Raw genomic sequence first — 15460 nt, 5'->3', positions numbered from 1 at the left:
TATTCAACAATTTTATTAACTCAAAATTCAACAACAATATCAAGTTATAACTTTTCACTTACGGCAATTCATAAATCTCAATTTAGAGGTTTTTCCTTAACTCACTCTTCAAGACTCAACTCGACTCGACTCGACTCAATTCTTCAAATAATAATCCATTAGATTAATAGTATTTATAAATTGCAAAATTTCTTAAAAAAACACAATTGTGGAAATTGATTTGAAATTTTCTAAATTAATACGGAACTAAATAAACAGACACCAAACAAGAAACTAAAAGCGTTAGAAATAGAAAATAAACTAAAAGCGTTAGAAATAGAAAATAAACAAATAGAATAGTTTAGTTTAATTCCATCATTTGTAGTTGGATTAACAAAACTTTTACATCTGTTCATGCTTATTCATCGCATGCTTATTAATGGGCTACTTTAGCAACGGGCCTCTCAATTGATTTTTTGGGCCGGCTTCTCATTTTAGAAATCGGTAGTAAATTCATAAAGAACATACTGCAAAAGTAGTCCTCAGATTTGCGCATTATGCTTTCTTTGTCCCTCGCATGCTAGACATATTATCCCAATACCAAATATACTTCTTTTAGTTTTTGTTCCAATTTCTCAATAAGATCTGCATGCAACCCCTCTTACTTTTGTTGAAAAAAGAAATGAAAACATACGTATTTTCACTTTTACTCCATAATTTTATAAAACATGATACATATGTGAACTTTTTCAAGCAAAAAGTGGATGAGTTTGAAATTTTGAACCGAGCTGTTACAATTTTGAAAATGTTGGTGGATCACAAAAAAGGCATTTTAAATAAAGGATCATAATTTTATCTTTGACATATATTGATTAAATAGTATAAACTACATTCATTATTTGCAATTAATTAAATATTTGGTAAGTATTAATAATTAAGATAAAGATGCTTAAAAAGGTTTTGGTCTAATGATTGAAGTTAAATTCACAGGACATAAAAGGTCTTGACTCCCTGCTTCTTAGATTTCACTATTCCCTACTAGAAAAAATTAATATATATATATATATATATATTTATATGATAACACGACTTAACTTAATAGTTAATAGTGAAAGCGTAGAAGCTCATTTTATGTCATTAAAGTTACTTGCACCTCCTGTAAGTTGACTCTTTTCTCGTAGAATGGAAATTCATCTTAAAGGCACTAAGCTCCCCAATGTTTGGTGCCTTTTGGATTTTTTCCTCCTAGAATTATTTTTGTTGCACTTTACCTCCTATTATTAAGTCACATTAGCTTTTACCAATAAAAACTATTTAAAGTTTCAATTTTACCTTTCCTCCATTTTCCTCTATTCTTCTTTTTCTTGCCCGTGTTTTTCATGTCACCCATTTCTAATGATATTCACCTTTTTTTTTTTAAGAGAATCAAGAATTGAGTTCCCAAAGAAAAAATCTAATCATATCAAGTAAATTCAAAACTTTGCTATTCTTAGACATATTCTTTCTCAAATTGTGAAAATCAATAAATGGAGGTACGGCACAACTTTTGGTAAGATATCTATTTTACACATATCATGGAAATTTGAATATTTCAATAGAAAAATTTGTTGTAAAACTTGGATGGTATTCTTTTTTTTTTTGCTAATTATTTTATGACTTATTTTATGCATGAAATGATTTGATTTTAGATTCTAGAATATATTTCAAGATCATGTGATTTTCTTAAGCGGTTGGATTCTATTTGTAAGGAGTACGGACATCCTCCCGAGACCAAAAAAATTGGATATTCTCCAACATTGTTTTCACTAATTATTATTTTGAAGGCATCAATATCTTTTTTGCTCAATCGTTAGTGTTGACCGTTAGTCAATGGGTAAAAATGAAACAAAAATAAATGTTACCAGGGAAAGTTCAAATGACACCAAACTTTAGTGGGAGCCGGCCCCCCGGGGGCCAATGTTCGCAGGAATGATGGACCTTTAGCACAATTTAGAGTGGTCGACGTTTTCGTCTTTTATGCTTGCACAATTTAGCTGATGTAAAAGTCTGAGACTCCGAGCTTCCTTTATCACATTTTGGTGGGGCCAATGTTCGTGGTAATCATACAGCACTCTCATAAGAACCTTGAAGAATTTTTTTCTGTACATATCCAAAATGGCAAGCTCAAGATTCAACGAGGATCGGAGCAACCGATCTGCTGCTTATAGAGCAGTCTTAGAGGGAAAAAAACAGTCAGTAGAATCCTTTCGCAGTTTCTGGAGGGAAGAAGGTGTGAAACCACTTGATAAATGTGGTGATACTGTTCTCCATTTTCTGGCCATTTACGGAAATGTGAATGCCTTCAGATTACTTCTCCAGGATGGTCTTGTGACCAGTGAAAATCTGAAGGCAAAGAATGTTAATGGCGACACTGGATTGCATGAAGCTGCAAGATTTGGCCACAAGGATGTCGCAGAGATCATGTTAAGGACAGAAAAAGATTTAGCGTCTGAGAGCAACAAACTGGGTGAAACCCCTCTTTTTGTGGCTGCTGCATGTGGGAAAAAGGAAGTTTTCTCACTTCTGGAAAAGTACATCGGTGATTGCATGATGAGGAGGAATGATGGATGCACAATCCTTCATGCTGCTGTCATTGGAGAATGTTATAGTAAGCTTCTCTATCAAGTAAAATTTTGATTGCTTCCTCAAAAGCTGTCAAGTTTGTTGCTGAATTTGAACTCTATGTTTGTTCAGTTTATCAGATTATGCTGTCTTATCTTTTGTCTAGGTCTGTGCTGCTGGAATATGATTTGGGATGTTGTTGCATTAAATGTTAGTCCTTTTCAAGTTTACTGCTTCCTACATGTTTCGCGTTACTGTATCAAACAGGTTTGGCAATTGGCATATTGGAGTCGTATCCAGATCTTGCTGGCAAACGTAATGAAAAAGGAAAAACTGCTTTACATCTTTTGGCTGCAAAACCAGAGTCCTTCAGGAGTGGTTCTGCCTACACGCTCAAAGATCTTGGGAGGAAGTCCCTCATTCCTCTGCATATACTCCGAACTATAATCTATTGGTGTACGTGCTGTAAGTTGCAACATGTAATTCTTTTCCCAGACTTAAGAGACATTCATTCGAATTTCTTCAAGTACTTAAGTACTGTACCCGCAATGTTGATTAGGCAAATTGACAATAATCACTGGGCTGAATGTGATATGGTTTTGAAGTCAATGCAAATCCTATCAAGCACATGATTATTCCCCTCCCCGACATTGGGAGACAAAAGTTTAAACTAATTTTTACTGTACTATGTTCTGGTGACATGCATTTGTGCTTACCCTGGAGACCTTGCTAAAAATCATCTAATTTAGTGTTTAATGGTTTTGGGTATCCATGGAGAAGCATTTTGAACTACCATTTTATCTGCCAGCTGGTTTTTTCGAGGAAGCAGGCTTTAAATGCCCTCAAAATTTTGAAAGAGTGATACTATCAGTTCATTGTGTTGCTGGCAGGTATTCCGGTCTTGTACAAGGAATCACAACCTGCCAATAGTGCAGAAGAACCAAGCAATACAGCTTCCATTCATAAATTGAACAGATCTTCTTCTGCCAATTATATCTTGGGTAAAGCATCTTGTATCTACTTCGTATGCACTCATGCTAGTGATGACAGAATATGTTGATAAAATTTTGTTTTCCTTTGGGTAAAGCATAGTCTTGTCTAGCCTACTTTCGTAATTGCAACAACATGTTGTTTCCTTTGAGTAAATTAATTTCTTTTTAATGCCTAAACAATGTAAGAATTTAGTTTTCAAGTGGTATTAAGCTTGGCCTGCATGCTCTCTTCAATTTCCTTTTACTTCACACATCTTTTATTCATCGGCATGTCCTAGAAAAAGGAATAAACAAGCAATTGCAAGTCTAGAAATTCATTTTGGCCAATTGAACCTCTTCAAACTGTTTCTTTTTAAGAACCGAGGAGATTTGTGCCAATATAACAGATTCTAAGAAGAACAAAAAGCCTAGGACATGTAATGGATCTTGAAGTACTATTTCTGCATCTCCCTGACCAAATCTGTCCTCATTGGAGTTACTCATTAATGGTTTATCCAATTTGATGCATTCGGCCTCTAGGTTTTCCTTGGCTTAAAGAAATCGATGATGCAAAGCAAAGCCATGCAGTTGCACAAATGCTTGCAGAAAGGTTGATCAGAAGAGAAGATTGGAGCCACTATGTGCATGCAGAGGACAAGGATCTTGAAGGCAGCCAGTTTGGGATATCATCAGAAAAGAAAAATAGGCTGCCAGATCCACTAATACAAGCAACGAGACTGGGCATCATTGAGGTAGTTCAGGAAATCCTCAGTGTCTACCCTGAAGCTTCGTATACCTTCGATGGAAAAGGAAGGAATATACTGCAAATTGCAGTGGAGGAGAAAAAATGGGTCTTGTACGACTACTTGATGACTAGTGGTACTAACATGGACAGGATGCTAAGTGCCATTGATCACGAAGGAAATAGCATTATACATCTCGCAGCACGCCTGGAATCCCCTCCCAGTACTCCCCCTGGAGTTTTTCAGCAAATGATGTGGGAAGTCCTCTGGTTTAAGGTACCAAATTAAATTAATACCAGTATTGCATTGCCTGTTGTATATTGTTTAATTTTCTTTTCCAGACTATTTGCAACTTATGATTGATCTTTGGCTCAACAGCGGGTGCAATATGACTCTTTTCCATATCTCTGGAAACTACAAAATTCTGATGGGAAGACAACAAAACAAGTATTCGAGACGAACCATGCAAGTCTACGCGAAAAGGCTGAGCAAACTGTGAGAGCATTGGCCAACACTGTGTTGATTGTGTCTGTCCTCATTGGTACCATAAACTTTGCTGCAATTTTTACTGTACCTGGAGGTTTCGATCAAACGACTGGAGAGGCCATTTTTCTCAAGAACCGGCGTTGGGAATTCAGCTTGTTGATGTTCTACTTAGCAGGAGGGCTGTTCTCCTCTCTGTTCACCATGGGGACCCTGCTTGTGATTATCTTTTTGCGATTTGAAACCGAGGATTTTTGTGTTTCCCTGCCCTGCTACTATGTGATGAACATGATTTCCATCTTCTACTCCGCGGTCTTCACAATTGTAGCATGTTGCCAAGCATTAATAGTGCAGAAAGTTGTGATTACCGACTTCAGACCCCTTGTGGCGTTCTTCTTGATCTATGGTCTGGTGGCCCTTGTGCTCATGGAAACATCATATGTTATAGTCGACTATGTGTATCACCTTATTCGTTATTACCTTTGTTATAGAGGCCAAGAATATTAAGAACTGACCTTGCTTATTCATGTCAATTTCGTGCAGATTGAAAAAGTTTGAGCAAGTTTTTTTTTTTGTACGCTTTATACTTTTATTGATAAGCGGTTGAGTTTACACAAAGATTGGGGGCCCCCATACCAATTTACATCACAGATTGAACGGTAATCCAACTCTATTGCCAAACTATATTATTTACAAAAGAATGGGATCAAATGCAGTAAGGGAAACTCCTAATTCCATGCACAGCTCCAGATTTTGCTGAAGCCTAGGTATAGGTCTCCATCCTAGCACAATGCTGCGAATCTCTCTAATTACTTGATTGCTGACAGCAGAGGGAGAAATTTGTAGGCTACTAAATATCTTCTGGTTCCTACTTCTCCAAACAGCATACTGTAGCAGCAAAAGCTGCATGTTTCACACAAGAAGCAAATGCCTTTAGGTTCTCCGTTTATCTTGCATTTCCTCAGTACACACGACCAAATAAAGGCTGAAAAAGGTCAGAGGGAAAACAGGAGTTCAATGGATTCATCAGCAGCAGAACACAGAGTGCAGTAGGGGCCTACCAACATCCCCCATTCTAGTAGTCTATCCTTTGTTGATAACCTATTTTGACACGCCAACCACAGAATAAAAGAGTGCCTTAGAACATGCTGCTCTTCCCATACCAATTTACTCCAAGAAACAGAAGGGCTAAGAGTGGTGAGCAACTTAAATGCAGAACTTGCAGTATAGCAACCTTTAGAATCAGCAGTCCTTACAGCAGTATCAATTTGGTCAGGCATAGGAACAAGTGAAGGCGGTGTAGCATTCACTAGTTGCACTACTTCACCTGTGTATCTTCTACCAGAAGACCAAACCCATTCTCCATTTTGAATAATGGAGGATACTTTTGCATCTGCAAAGCTCCTAAACATGTGAATTATGCAATCAGGAAACACTTAGAGTAATGGTCCAAGAGGATGCCACCAATCATACCACAAGTGTGTTATCTGCCCATCTCCTACTACCATTTGGATACGTTTGCTGGCAAGAGGTTTCAGTTTTAATACTTTGCACGAATTCCAAGATGAAGAGGCAATTAGTTGAATAGCCCAAAAGTTTTTGCCTTTCAGTATATAAGCATGTACCCACATAATCCATAGAGAGTCCTTCTTGTGAAATATATCCCAAATATGCCTGATCATCAAAGCTTTATTCCATTCTTTCAAACTTTTGAACCCCAAGCCACCCTCAGAAGGAGATTTGCAAGCTTCTCTCGAGCTTACTTTAGCTCTACTACACGATAGCTCAGGACCAGACTATAAGAAGTCATTCAGTAGACTTTCAATTTTCTTTATCAGCTTCTTTGGTAAAACAAATATGCTTGCCCAGTACACAAAAAAACTGTTTAGAACTGATTTTATGAGCATTAATCTACCTCAATATGATAGCTTCCTAGCAGACCAGCTTCTAATACGTGCAAGCATCTTGTCAATAATTGGTTGACAATCAGTAGTAGTTAACCTGGTAGATATTAAGGGCACTCCCAAGTACTTAACTGGTAATTGGCCTAATGGTATACCACTAACATTAGCAAGAGCACTGCAATCCTCATCTAGGACACCAGCTATGAAGATTTCAGATTTAGCCATATTTGGCCGAAGTCCAGACATCTCAGCAAATGCATTCAATGTTTCTCTAATAGTGCTTAGAGACTTGGCATTAGCTTTAGCCATTAAAAATAAGTCATCAGCAAACATGACATGAGGTAACTTCAAAGACTCACATCTAGGGTGATAATCAAAGCCCAAGGCTCTGTTGTTATCATCAAAGAGTTGCGTGAAGACCTCCATGACCAGCAAAAACAAATAAGGAGAAATGGGATCTCCTTGTCTTAATCCTCTACTACTACCAAAATAACCCACCAACGAGCCATTTAGATTGATTGATAACCTGGCTGTGCAAAAACAATTCCTTACCCAAGTAATGAAAATAGGAGGGAAGTTCAAAATTTTCATCACTTAAAGCAGAAAGCTCCATCTTACAGTATCATAGGCCTCCATCAACTAATAGTAGACTAATGATAGAACGAGTTAACGTTTTGTAAATATATTGTTTCTATCTAATTATTTTACTATCTAGTAATTTTTTTAAAGATAGTATCGGTAATGGAAATTTTTTTATTGTTTTCCTACAATGAGTTTTTTTGCTTATTACAATCTTTTTCTTGCCATTTTTTTTTAAATAATCAATTGTTAGTACATTCCCTCTTATATGTACTTATCTCGTGTGAAAGTTTGCCACCATCAATTAGAGTGGTCAAAATCAAATTGCAGGCTAAAGTTCAATGATTAAAGGGAGTAGAGAGTTTGAAAATAAAAATTTTGCATAATAGAGGGGTATTTTTGTCTCTTAGGGGGTTAAGTGACAAAAAATAAAGATTAGAGGGTAAAGTGAAAATCAAGGTATATTTTAACCAGATAAATTGCCATCAAGCCTTGCCATTATTATATTTCATTTAATAATTTTAAAATTAGAGTAGGATAATGGCAATTATCTACTAGCATTATTCTTAATCAATTATCAGTTCAAAGTCCTTAATGGCAGCCATTACCATTGCTGCCATGCCAAATTACGGTGGATAATGTCTGGAAGTAGGACTTTATTTTCCAAGTGAACTCCGTTTTCCTTCTCCAATTTATGTCGGGCAGATTTGACAAATTTGCGAATGTTACTCCAATAAATTCTTCTAGCTATCCCATTTGTGGTCTTATGAGGAATCCCGTTTCCAATGTTGGGATACAAATTCTAGCAATAGTTTACAGGAAAAGAATAATTTGGTAATGAATTATAGCATATCTTTGAATCCCTTACACCTCGTGCAATTAAGCTTTCTCAAAATGCAGTTTTCACTTCATGAGTTGTACTTTACTGCAGATGAAGCACATGAAAAAGCTCATTTGTGCCCTGCAATTGCTAGTTTTTCCATCCAATTGACTCACACTGAAGTGGCCTTTTTTTCTTCCCCTTCATATATTCTGCGTCTAGCTTCAATCACCTGTTACAGATATATCAATCCACACGAATAAAAGTCAGGCAGCTAGCTGACTTCGTATCAACAAGATTTTACCAATCACTAATGAATTAAGTTCTAGAATTAGCTGAAGTGAAATAATGCGAAAGAAAATTCAAGTAATTTAGTGGACTTAGCATTCCAACCTGATTTCCCCAGTTTGTCAGGCCTGTGATAATGGACAAGAGAAGACTTTGCACCGTGGCTCCAGCGACCAGTCCACTCCAGAGACCCATTCCTCCTAAATGTAGTGCAAATCCCAGTATTAAAGCCACAGGAATTCCAACCAGATAATATGCCCCAAGATTTACATAAGCTCTTAAGTGCTGCCATCCACTTCCTCTTGCTACCCCTGGTGCCAAAAGATGGCATTGGCTTAGAAGATGATAGGAAATAAAAGGTCCAATGTCTTGCCTACTTTGACATTCTTCTATGATGTCCTCAGCTTACCGTTTAAAGTTCTGAATTCGAAAAAGGGTGGATTTTTTGGCCTATGGAACATTCATATGTTTTATAGGGAAGAAATTCTGTTTATGTATCAGCCAACATGAGATAAACGGGGTCTCCACTGTCTTGATTGAAACCTCCAGGGACAGTAAAAACTGTAGCAAAGTTAATGGTACCAATGAGGACAAACACAATCAACACACTGTTGGCCATCTCCTTCATAGTTTTCTCAGCCTTTTTGCGTACACTCGCATGGTTCGTCTCAAATACTTGTGCTGCTGTCTTCCCTTCAGAATTTTGTAGTTGCCAGAGATATGGAAAAGAGTCATACTGTACTAGCTGTGGAGCCAAATTTCAATTGTAAGTTGCAAATAGTCCTGAAGAGAAAATTAAACAATATACAACAGGCAATGCAATATTGGTATTAATTTAATTTGGTACCTTAAACAAGAGGACATCCTAACACCAGGGGGAGTGCTGCGAGGGGATCCCAGACTTGCTGCGAGATGTATAATGATATTTCCTTCGTGATCAGTATCACTTAGCGTCCTATCCTTGTCAATACCACTAGGCATCAAGTAGTCATACAAGAACCTTTTTTTCTACTCCACTGCAATTTGCAGTATATTCCTTCCTTTTTCATCGAAGGTATACGCAGCTTCAGGGTAGACTGAGAGGATTTCCAGAGCTACCTCACTGTTGCCCATTCTCGTTGCTTGTATTAATGGATCTGGCATCCTATTTTTCTTTTCTGATGGTATTCCAAACTCGATGCCTTCAAGATCTTAGTCTTCTGTGTGTACATAGTGGCTCCAATCTTCTTTTCTGATTATTCTTTCTGCAAGCATTACTGGAACTGTATGCCTTTGCTTTGCATCATCAATTTTTTTAAGCCAACGATTACCTAGTGGATGAATACATCAAATTGGATCAACCATTAACGAGTAACTCCAATATGGGCAGATTTGATCAGGTGGATGCAGAAATAGTACTTCAAGATCCATTCCATGTCCTAGGCCTTTTGCTGTTCTTGGCATCTATTATTTTGACACAAATCTTCTTGGTTCTTAAAAAAAACAGTTCGAGTTCGTTCAACTGGCTGAAATGAATTTCTAGACTTGCAATTCCTTGTTATACATTTTTCTATGAGATGCTGATGAATAAAAAGATACGTGATATAAAAGGAAATTGAAGAGAGCATGCAGGCCAAGCTGAATAGCACTTGAAAGCAAAATACTTACATTGTTCAGGCATGAGAAAGAAACAAGTTTACTCAAAGGAATAAGACGTTCTTGTAACCAGGAACCTACGCTAGACAAGGCTCTGCTTCAACTCTCAAAAGACGAATTTTGGGGAAACAACATTTTATCAACATATTTTATCATCACTAGCATGAGTGCATATGGAGGGGAGACTAGAAGATGCTTTACCCAAGATAAACTTGACAATAGGAGATCTGTTCAATTTATGAATGGAAGCTGAATTGCTTGGTTCTTCCGCACTATTGAAAGGTCGCAATTCCTTGTACAAGACCAGAATACCTGCCAGCAACATGACGAACTGATAGTTTCACTCTTTCAAAGTTCAGAGGGCATTTAAAGCCTTCTTCCTGGAAAAAACATGCTGGCAGATAAAATGGTAGTTCAAATTGCTTCTCCAGAGACCCCAAAATCATTAAACATTGAAATTAGATGATTTTTAACAAGGTTTCCACTTTCCAGGCTAAGCACAAAAACATGTCACTAGAACATACTACACTAACAAATACTTAAATTTTTTTTAAGATCTTCATTGACTTCAAAACCATATTACATTCAGCTTAATGATTATTGTCAATATGTCAGATCAACTTTACAGGTAGAGTAATTTTTGAAACTGGCACCCGATATCTGTGTCCAAATATATGTCTCTCATACTAATAATTTTGCAGGAGACCTCATTTCTCATCCTAACATAACCGAAGTTTCCTTTCGTATAGGTTGAGAAGAAATGCCTAGAGGGATAACATGGTAGAATGCATCCACGTCAACTACTCAATCACTGTCATGGCAGGTAATATTCACATGACCATTATCACAAAACACAAATATATCATCATGAGTTGTCACAATTACTGTAGTCTCTTCATCATGTTTTTGGTTCGCCTTGTCTTTGCCCTTTTTCTCAACTTGTTTCCATTTTAGAATTCTATACTCCTTCATATAATGCCCTTCTCTTTACAATAAAAGAATGCATTATTTTTTCGCTATCATTCCTGTTGTGGGGTCCTCTATTTTTGTTTCTCTCCCTTTCTTCTTTCTTTTCTATCACCAAGGTTTGAGATTCATTCACAATTCCTTGTTCCTTCTTCTTGAGTTCTTCATTCATCATAACCTCTTTTGATATATCCATGGTCAACACACCATTTAGAGCTAAATTACTGATAGAAATCATCATTTTCTCCCAGTTATCCGGCAGTGAACTGAACAACAGCAAAGCCTGTACCTCATCATCCAAGTTCAAGTTCAATGTAGTTGCTTGATTTATCAAGCCCTGAAAATTATTCAGATGCTTAGTAATATCTGCACCATGTTTGTATCTGATCCCAGTAATTTGCTTCAGACAAGATTTAAAGTGGTCTTTCTTTTATACATACTTTTAAACTTTTATCACAGAACATCAGCTCTAATTTCATTAGCAAAGTGTTGGAAAAATAATCTGATCAATCCACTTTCTAATATTACCAACAATTTTTCTATGCATAGCAGCCCACTTTTAATCACTCATATCACTTGGTCTATTCTTATCCCCTAAAACATGCTTAAAAAAATCTCTACAATACAAATTGATGCTTATTCCAGCCTTGCCCCTTATCACGTCATTTGATGCTTTCCCCTTGTCGTTTTTTAAGCTTATTCTAGCCTTCAGAATCTAGTTCCCAATTGTTCCTTTTGTCTACTTCACATTTTGCTAGTTAGTATGAGTCATATGAAGTGGATTTCGATCCTTTGCTGCCTCATATATTGGGTGACATGAATGTTTGTGTCAAGCACCATCCGAATGATGTTCTTAACTTGCTGAATCAGGCCCCTTTGTGTGCTTGGTTTCATATTCCTTTTGAGTTCACATACATCCTGCCGTTGCACAAATGACATATGGAATGGCTAGTCATCATAAAGTTGTTTCCAATGTTGATACTGTCCAAACAAGTCGTTGATTTGGGGACAAATTTCTTTCAAGAAGAGGGGAATGATATAAACCTGACTTCTCAAGCATCATGTTTTTAGTGAAGATTCGAGAACATGTTATGTCCAACTTGTTCCAAGTTTGAGCCAAACCAGTTTCAATTTTAAACTCTTGAAGTCGTTTGTTTCCTTTAGCTTCTAGCCATATTAGTTGACGGAATGAAGGCTATCGTCAAGTCATTGATGTTGGTACAAGTGAAGGAATTGCAACCCGAAACTATTCCAAGTTTAATGCTTTAGTCATTTGCTTAGTTAAATTTCCAGCTTTGTTAATCATTAGTTAAGAGTTGGTTTAAGAGTTAGATTAAGTCATTTGATTAGGAAATAAAGGCTAGGTCATGTTGACTTATGTTGGAGCCGAGCTAAAGTTTTAGAAAAGTAGTAATTTGTTTCCATATTTGATTAGAATACTTGTGTCTTGTAAAGGTTATAATAAAGTCTTGTCTAACGATATTCAATATATGAATAAGAGTAATATTTTCCAGCCAACTATTGGTATGAAGAGAGAGTTCTCTCTTGGCTTCTTAGAAGCAACCTCCTGAATTTTGGCGCCTTTTATCTTGTAAATTTGGTTCTTTAATTCGATTAGTTACGGGTTGAGTCAACATGTTTGTGACTTCTAGAATTAATTAGGGTTAAGTTTTTTCGCTATCAAACCATAGGTATTAATCTTCTAGATTCGGAACTTGTGAAATATGGGTTTCTGTCTCTGGCGGGGTTTGTATCACAAATAGTCTTTCATTTTAGGCTTTCAAATCGAATAATTAGTTGCATTTAATTTTAACATACAACCACTATCTGAATCATCTATTTTAACCAGTACAAATGAGTAGGCCATCCTGACTGTTCTGATACTACTTTGTTATGAAAGGGATACTGGTGTAGTCATACAATATTAGAATTAACCCAAAACAAAATATTCTTTTTCCAAATATCAATTAAAATAGGAACAAACAAAATTACTAAGTCACGATGTCAACAGTAATAGTAAAATGCAAAAAAAAAAATAAAAGGTACAAGACACCAAAATTTTAACATGAAAAATGCAAATTGAGAAAAACAAACACAAGACTAGTCTAGAAAAAAAAAAATTTTCATTATCACAGTAATAGGAATACACAGGTCTACCCGAAGCATTCATATGACAACAACATCACCAACGTCAATCATGCAAAATTGTTTCAAATTCATCTCCCAAAATTTACAACTATTAAAAAAGTGGGTTTGGAAGGGTATTATCAAGTGAAGAGGAAATCCAAAATCTAAACTAGTCGATGGGTAGAATTTGACACGAGTATCGTGTAGCTAAAATTTCATCTCAATCGGGTTTCAAATCACCATTCAATCAAGATTTTGAAGTTTTTCTCTCTAACTTCTTTTCTCCCAAGTCACTTTTTTCTCTCTCTTCATTTCCCAGTAAGAAAGAAAAGTGGCGGCTAGAACAGTTGTTGTGTGGATTGATGTTTATTTTCTCTTGTGCGGCTCCAAGTACCAGTCAAATCAATGTTATTAAATTCGGACCGGATAGAGACTCGATTAATACTGGGTCAGGGATCAATTGGTCGGATCGATTAGACCGTTCTAAAAAACTCGTTGATATCAGCATGATATCATAATTCTTTTATATTTTTATAAATTTTGAAAATATTAAAATTAAGTTCTTGGTTATATTTGGCCAACCATAGAAAATATAAATTTTCTATATACACCAAATAATTATATATAAAAATGTAAATTCATGACTAAAGTATGTCCATTCTCCAAAACTACTTGAAAAATTAAATTAAAACAATTTAATGTAAGTTAGAATCACTGATCCTAAATTGATAAGATCGTAGGAATGAAAATGTCTTAATTTAGAGATCATTCAAGAAAACGAGTGATCTCGATATTTGCACTAAGTAAGTGGGTTTACTCATTCCTATTAATAAATGAAAGTGTTACAATTATGTTTGGGAAAAAGAAGAAAGAAAAGTTTGATAACCGTGTCAACCAGTTGAATCGGGTCACTGATTTAGCCGATTTTTGATAGTTTTGACTATTTTTTAACCAAAAGGGCTTTGTGCTACAAACCAGTTTGGAAAAAAGGCTGGTTCACAGTCGAATTAGCCGGTTCGGTCCCGGTCTAACAACACTGAGTCAAATTGAGTAGTCACATGCCATAATCTCAAGTCAAGAATTGACTTGGAAACCTAATGAGATTAAATTGTGGTTTGGCCTACCAAATGGGTTGGACCACAAACCCAGCATTGTCCAATTTGGTGTCTTTCTCAACTCCCTATCTTTCTTGTGGGGATCATATGGAGGAAATCATCAGAAGGATGTCTAATGTTAAAAGATTGAGTTGTGTCTTTACAAAATCAGGGGATTTTCTTTTCACAGAATAGCTCTGAATTTCTGAGATCGGAAGATTTAACTTGGAGTCACTTAAAATACTATATTGTGGTAGGGCACTTAATGCTGGTGAATTTAGCTTTCCTTCAAGTCTTAAAAGGCTGTCATTGTCACATCTCTCTTTGCAGTGGGATCATATTCCGACAATTGGCAGATTGGAAAATCTTGAGGTTCTCAAATTAGTTTCAATAGTTTTTTGAGGATACTACATGGGAAATGAGTGATGACGAGTTCCCAGAACTCAAATTCTTGAAATTAGACAATCCAAACATTGTCGAATGGATTGCCAGTGAAGATCACATGCCTAAGCTTCAGTAGTTGGTGTTACAAAAATGTGAGAAGCTCAACGATGCTTCCATTGATTTTGTGGAAATATCTACTTTGCAGACGATTGAAGCGCAGCACTGGGGTGACTCAGTTGAAAAATCAATTATGAAAATTAAGGAGGAGGAAAAACTTTGATTTGGAACTAATGATCTAAAGATCCTTATCATTCACTTGATTGGAAATTCCATTTTCTTGTTGATTTTTGCACTCGTACTTCCTAGAAAGGAATTATAGAATTTCACTTGATATATTTAGTCCCATTTACTGAAAGCTTTTCATGATCAGAAACTTTTTGCGGCTGCCTACTAGTTAGAATTCTGATATTTTAGTATTGAAACAGCCAACAGGAGCTCTAAATTGTTGCTCTCCCACAATTTTCACAATCATACTATTGTTTTTTTTTTCCAATCTAGAATTGCCGTTGTCCTACCACTTGTCTACAACAATTTTTGCTTGTGTAGTGTTTCCACTTAGTCATGTTGATTGCTAGGTTGAGTAAATGGTCAGTTTACAAATAGATCCTACGACTTTCATTGCCATAGAAGAACTGAAGGCACCATTGTTTTTGTGGTGTGAGAGTAGGGCTGCAAACGAGCCGAGTCGAGTCGAGTTTTGAGCTAATCGAGCTGAGCTTCGACTGAATTTTATCAAACTTGAGCACGACGAGCCGGCAATTTCAAGCTCGAGCTCGAGCTCGAAAAAAATAAAAAATAATTATTTTATTTTTTAAAAAATAAATAA

The 15460-nt window shown here is 36.3% G+C and overlaps 1 protein-coding gene across 2 annotated transcripts; it reads left to right on the top strand.

The window, feature by feature from the left end:
- The first annotated feature begins 2038 nt into the window (after positions 1-2038).
- LOC113782649 lies at positions 2039-5349 on the top strand. 2 transcript variants are annotated; one of them, XM_027328523.1, is made up of 5 exons: positions 2039-2626; positions 2848-3036; positions 3471-3581; positions 4092-4570; positions 4673-5349. In XM_027328523.1, exons 1-5 carry the CDS (start codon positions 2134-2136, stop codon positions 5282-5284), a joined length of 1884 nt encoding a protein of 627 aa, XP_027184324.1. In that variant the 5' UTR covers positions 2039-2133; the 3' UTR covers positions 5285-5349. The 2 variants fall into 2 exon arrangements, with proteins under 2 accessions (XP_027184324.1, XP_027184322.1); XM_027328521.1 differs by having other exon boundaries at positions 2848-3045.
- Positions 5350-15460: the final 10111 nt, after the last annotated feature.

The sequence above is a fragment of the Coffea eugenioides genome, chromosome 9 (genome assembly GCF_003713205.1).
Source record: "Coffea eugenioides isolate CCC68of chromosome 9, Ceug_1.0, whole genome shotgun sequence".
NCBI classification, from domain to species: Eukaryota; Viridiplantae; Streptophyta; class Magnoliopsida; order Gentianales; family Rubiaceae; genus Coffea; species Coffea eugenioides.
Note: the sequence above shows the minus strand (reverse complement) of the source record. Positions and strands in the feature narration are given on the sequence as shown.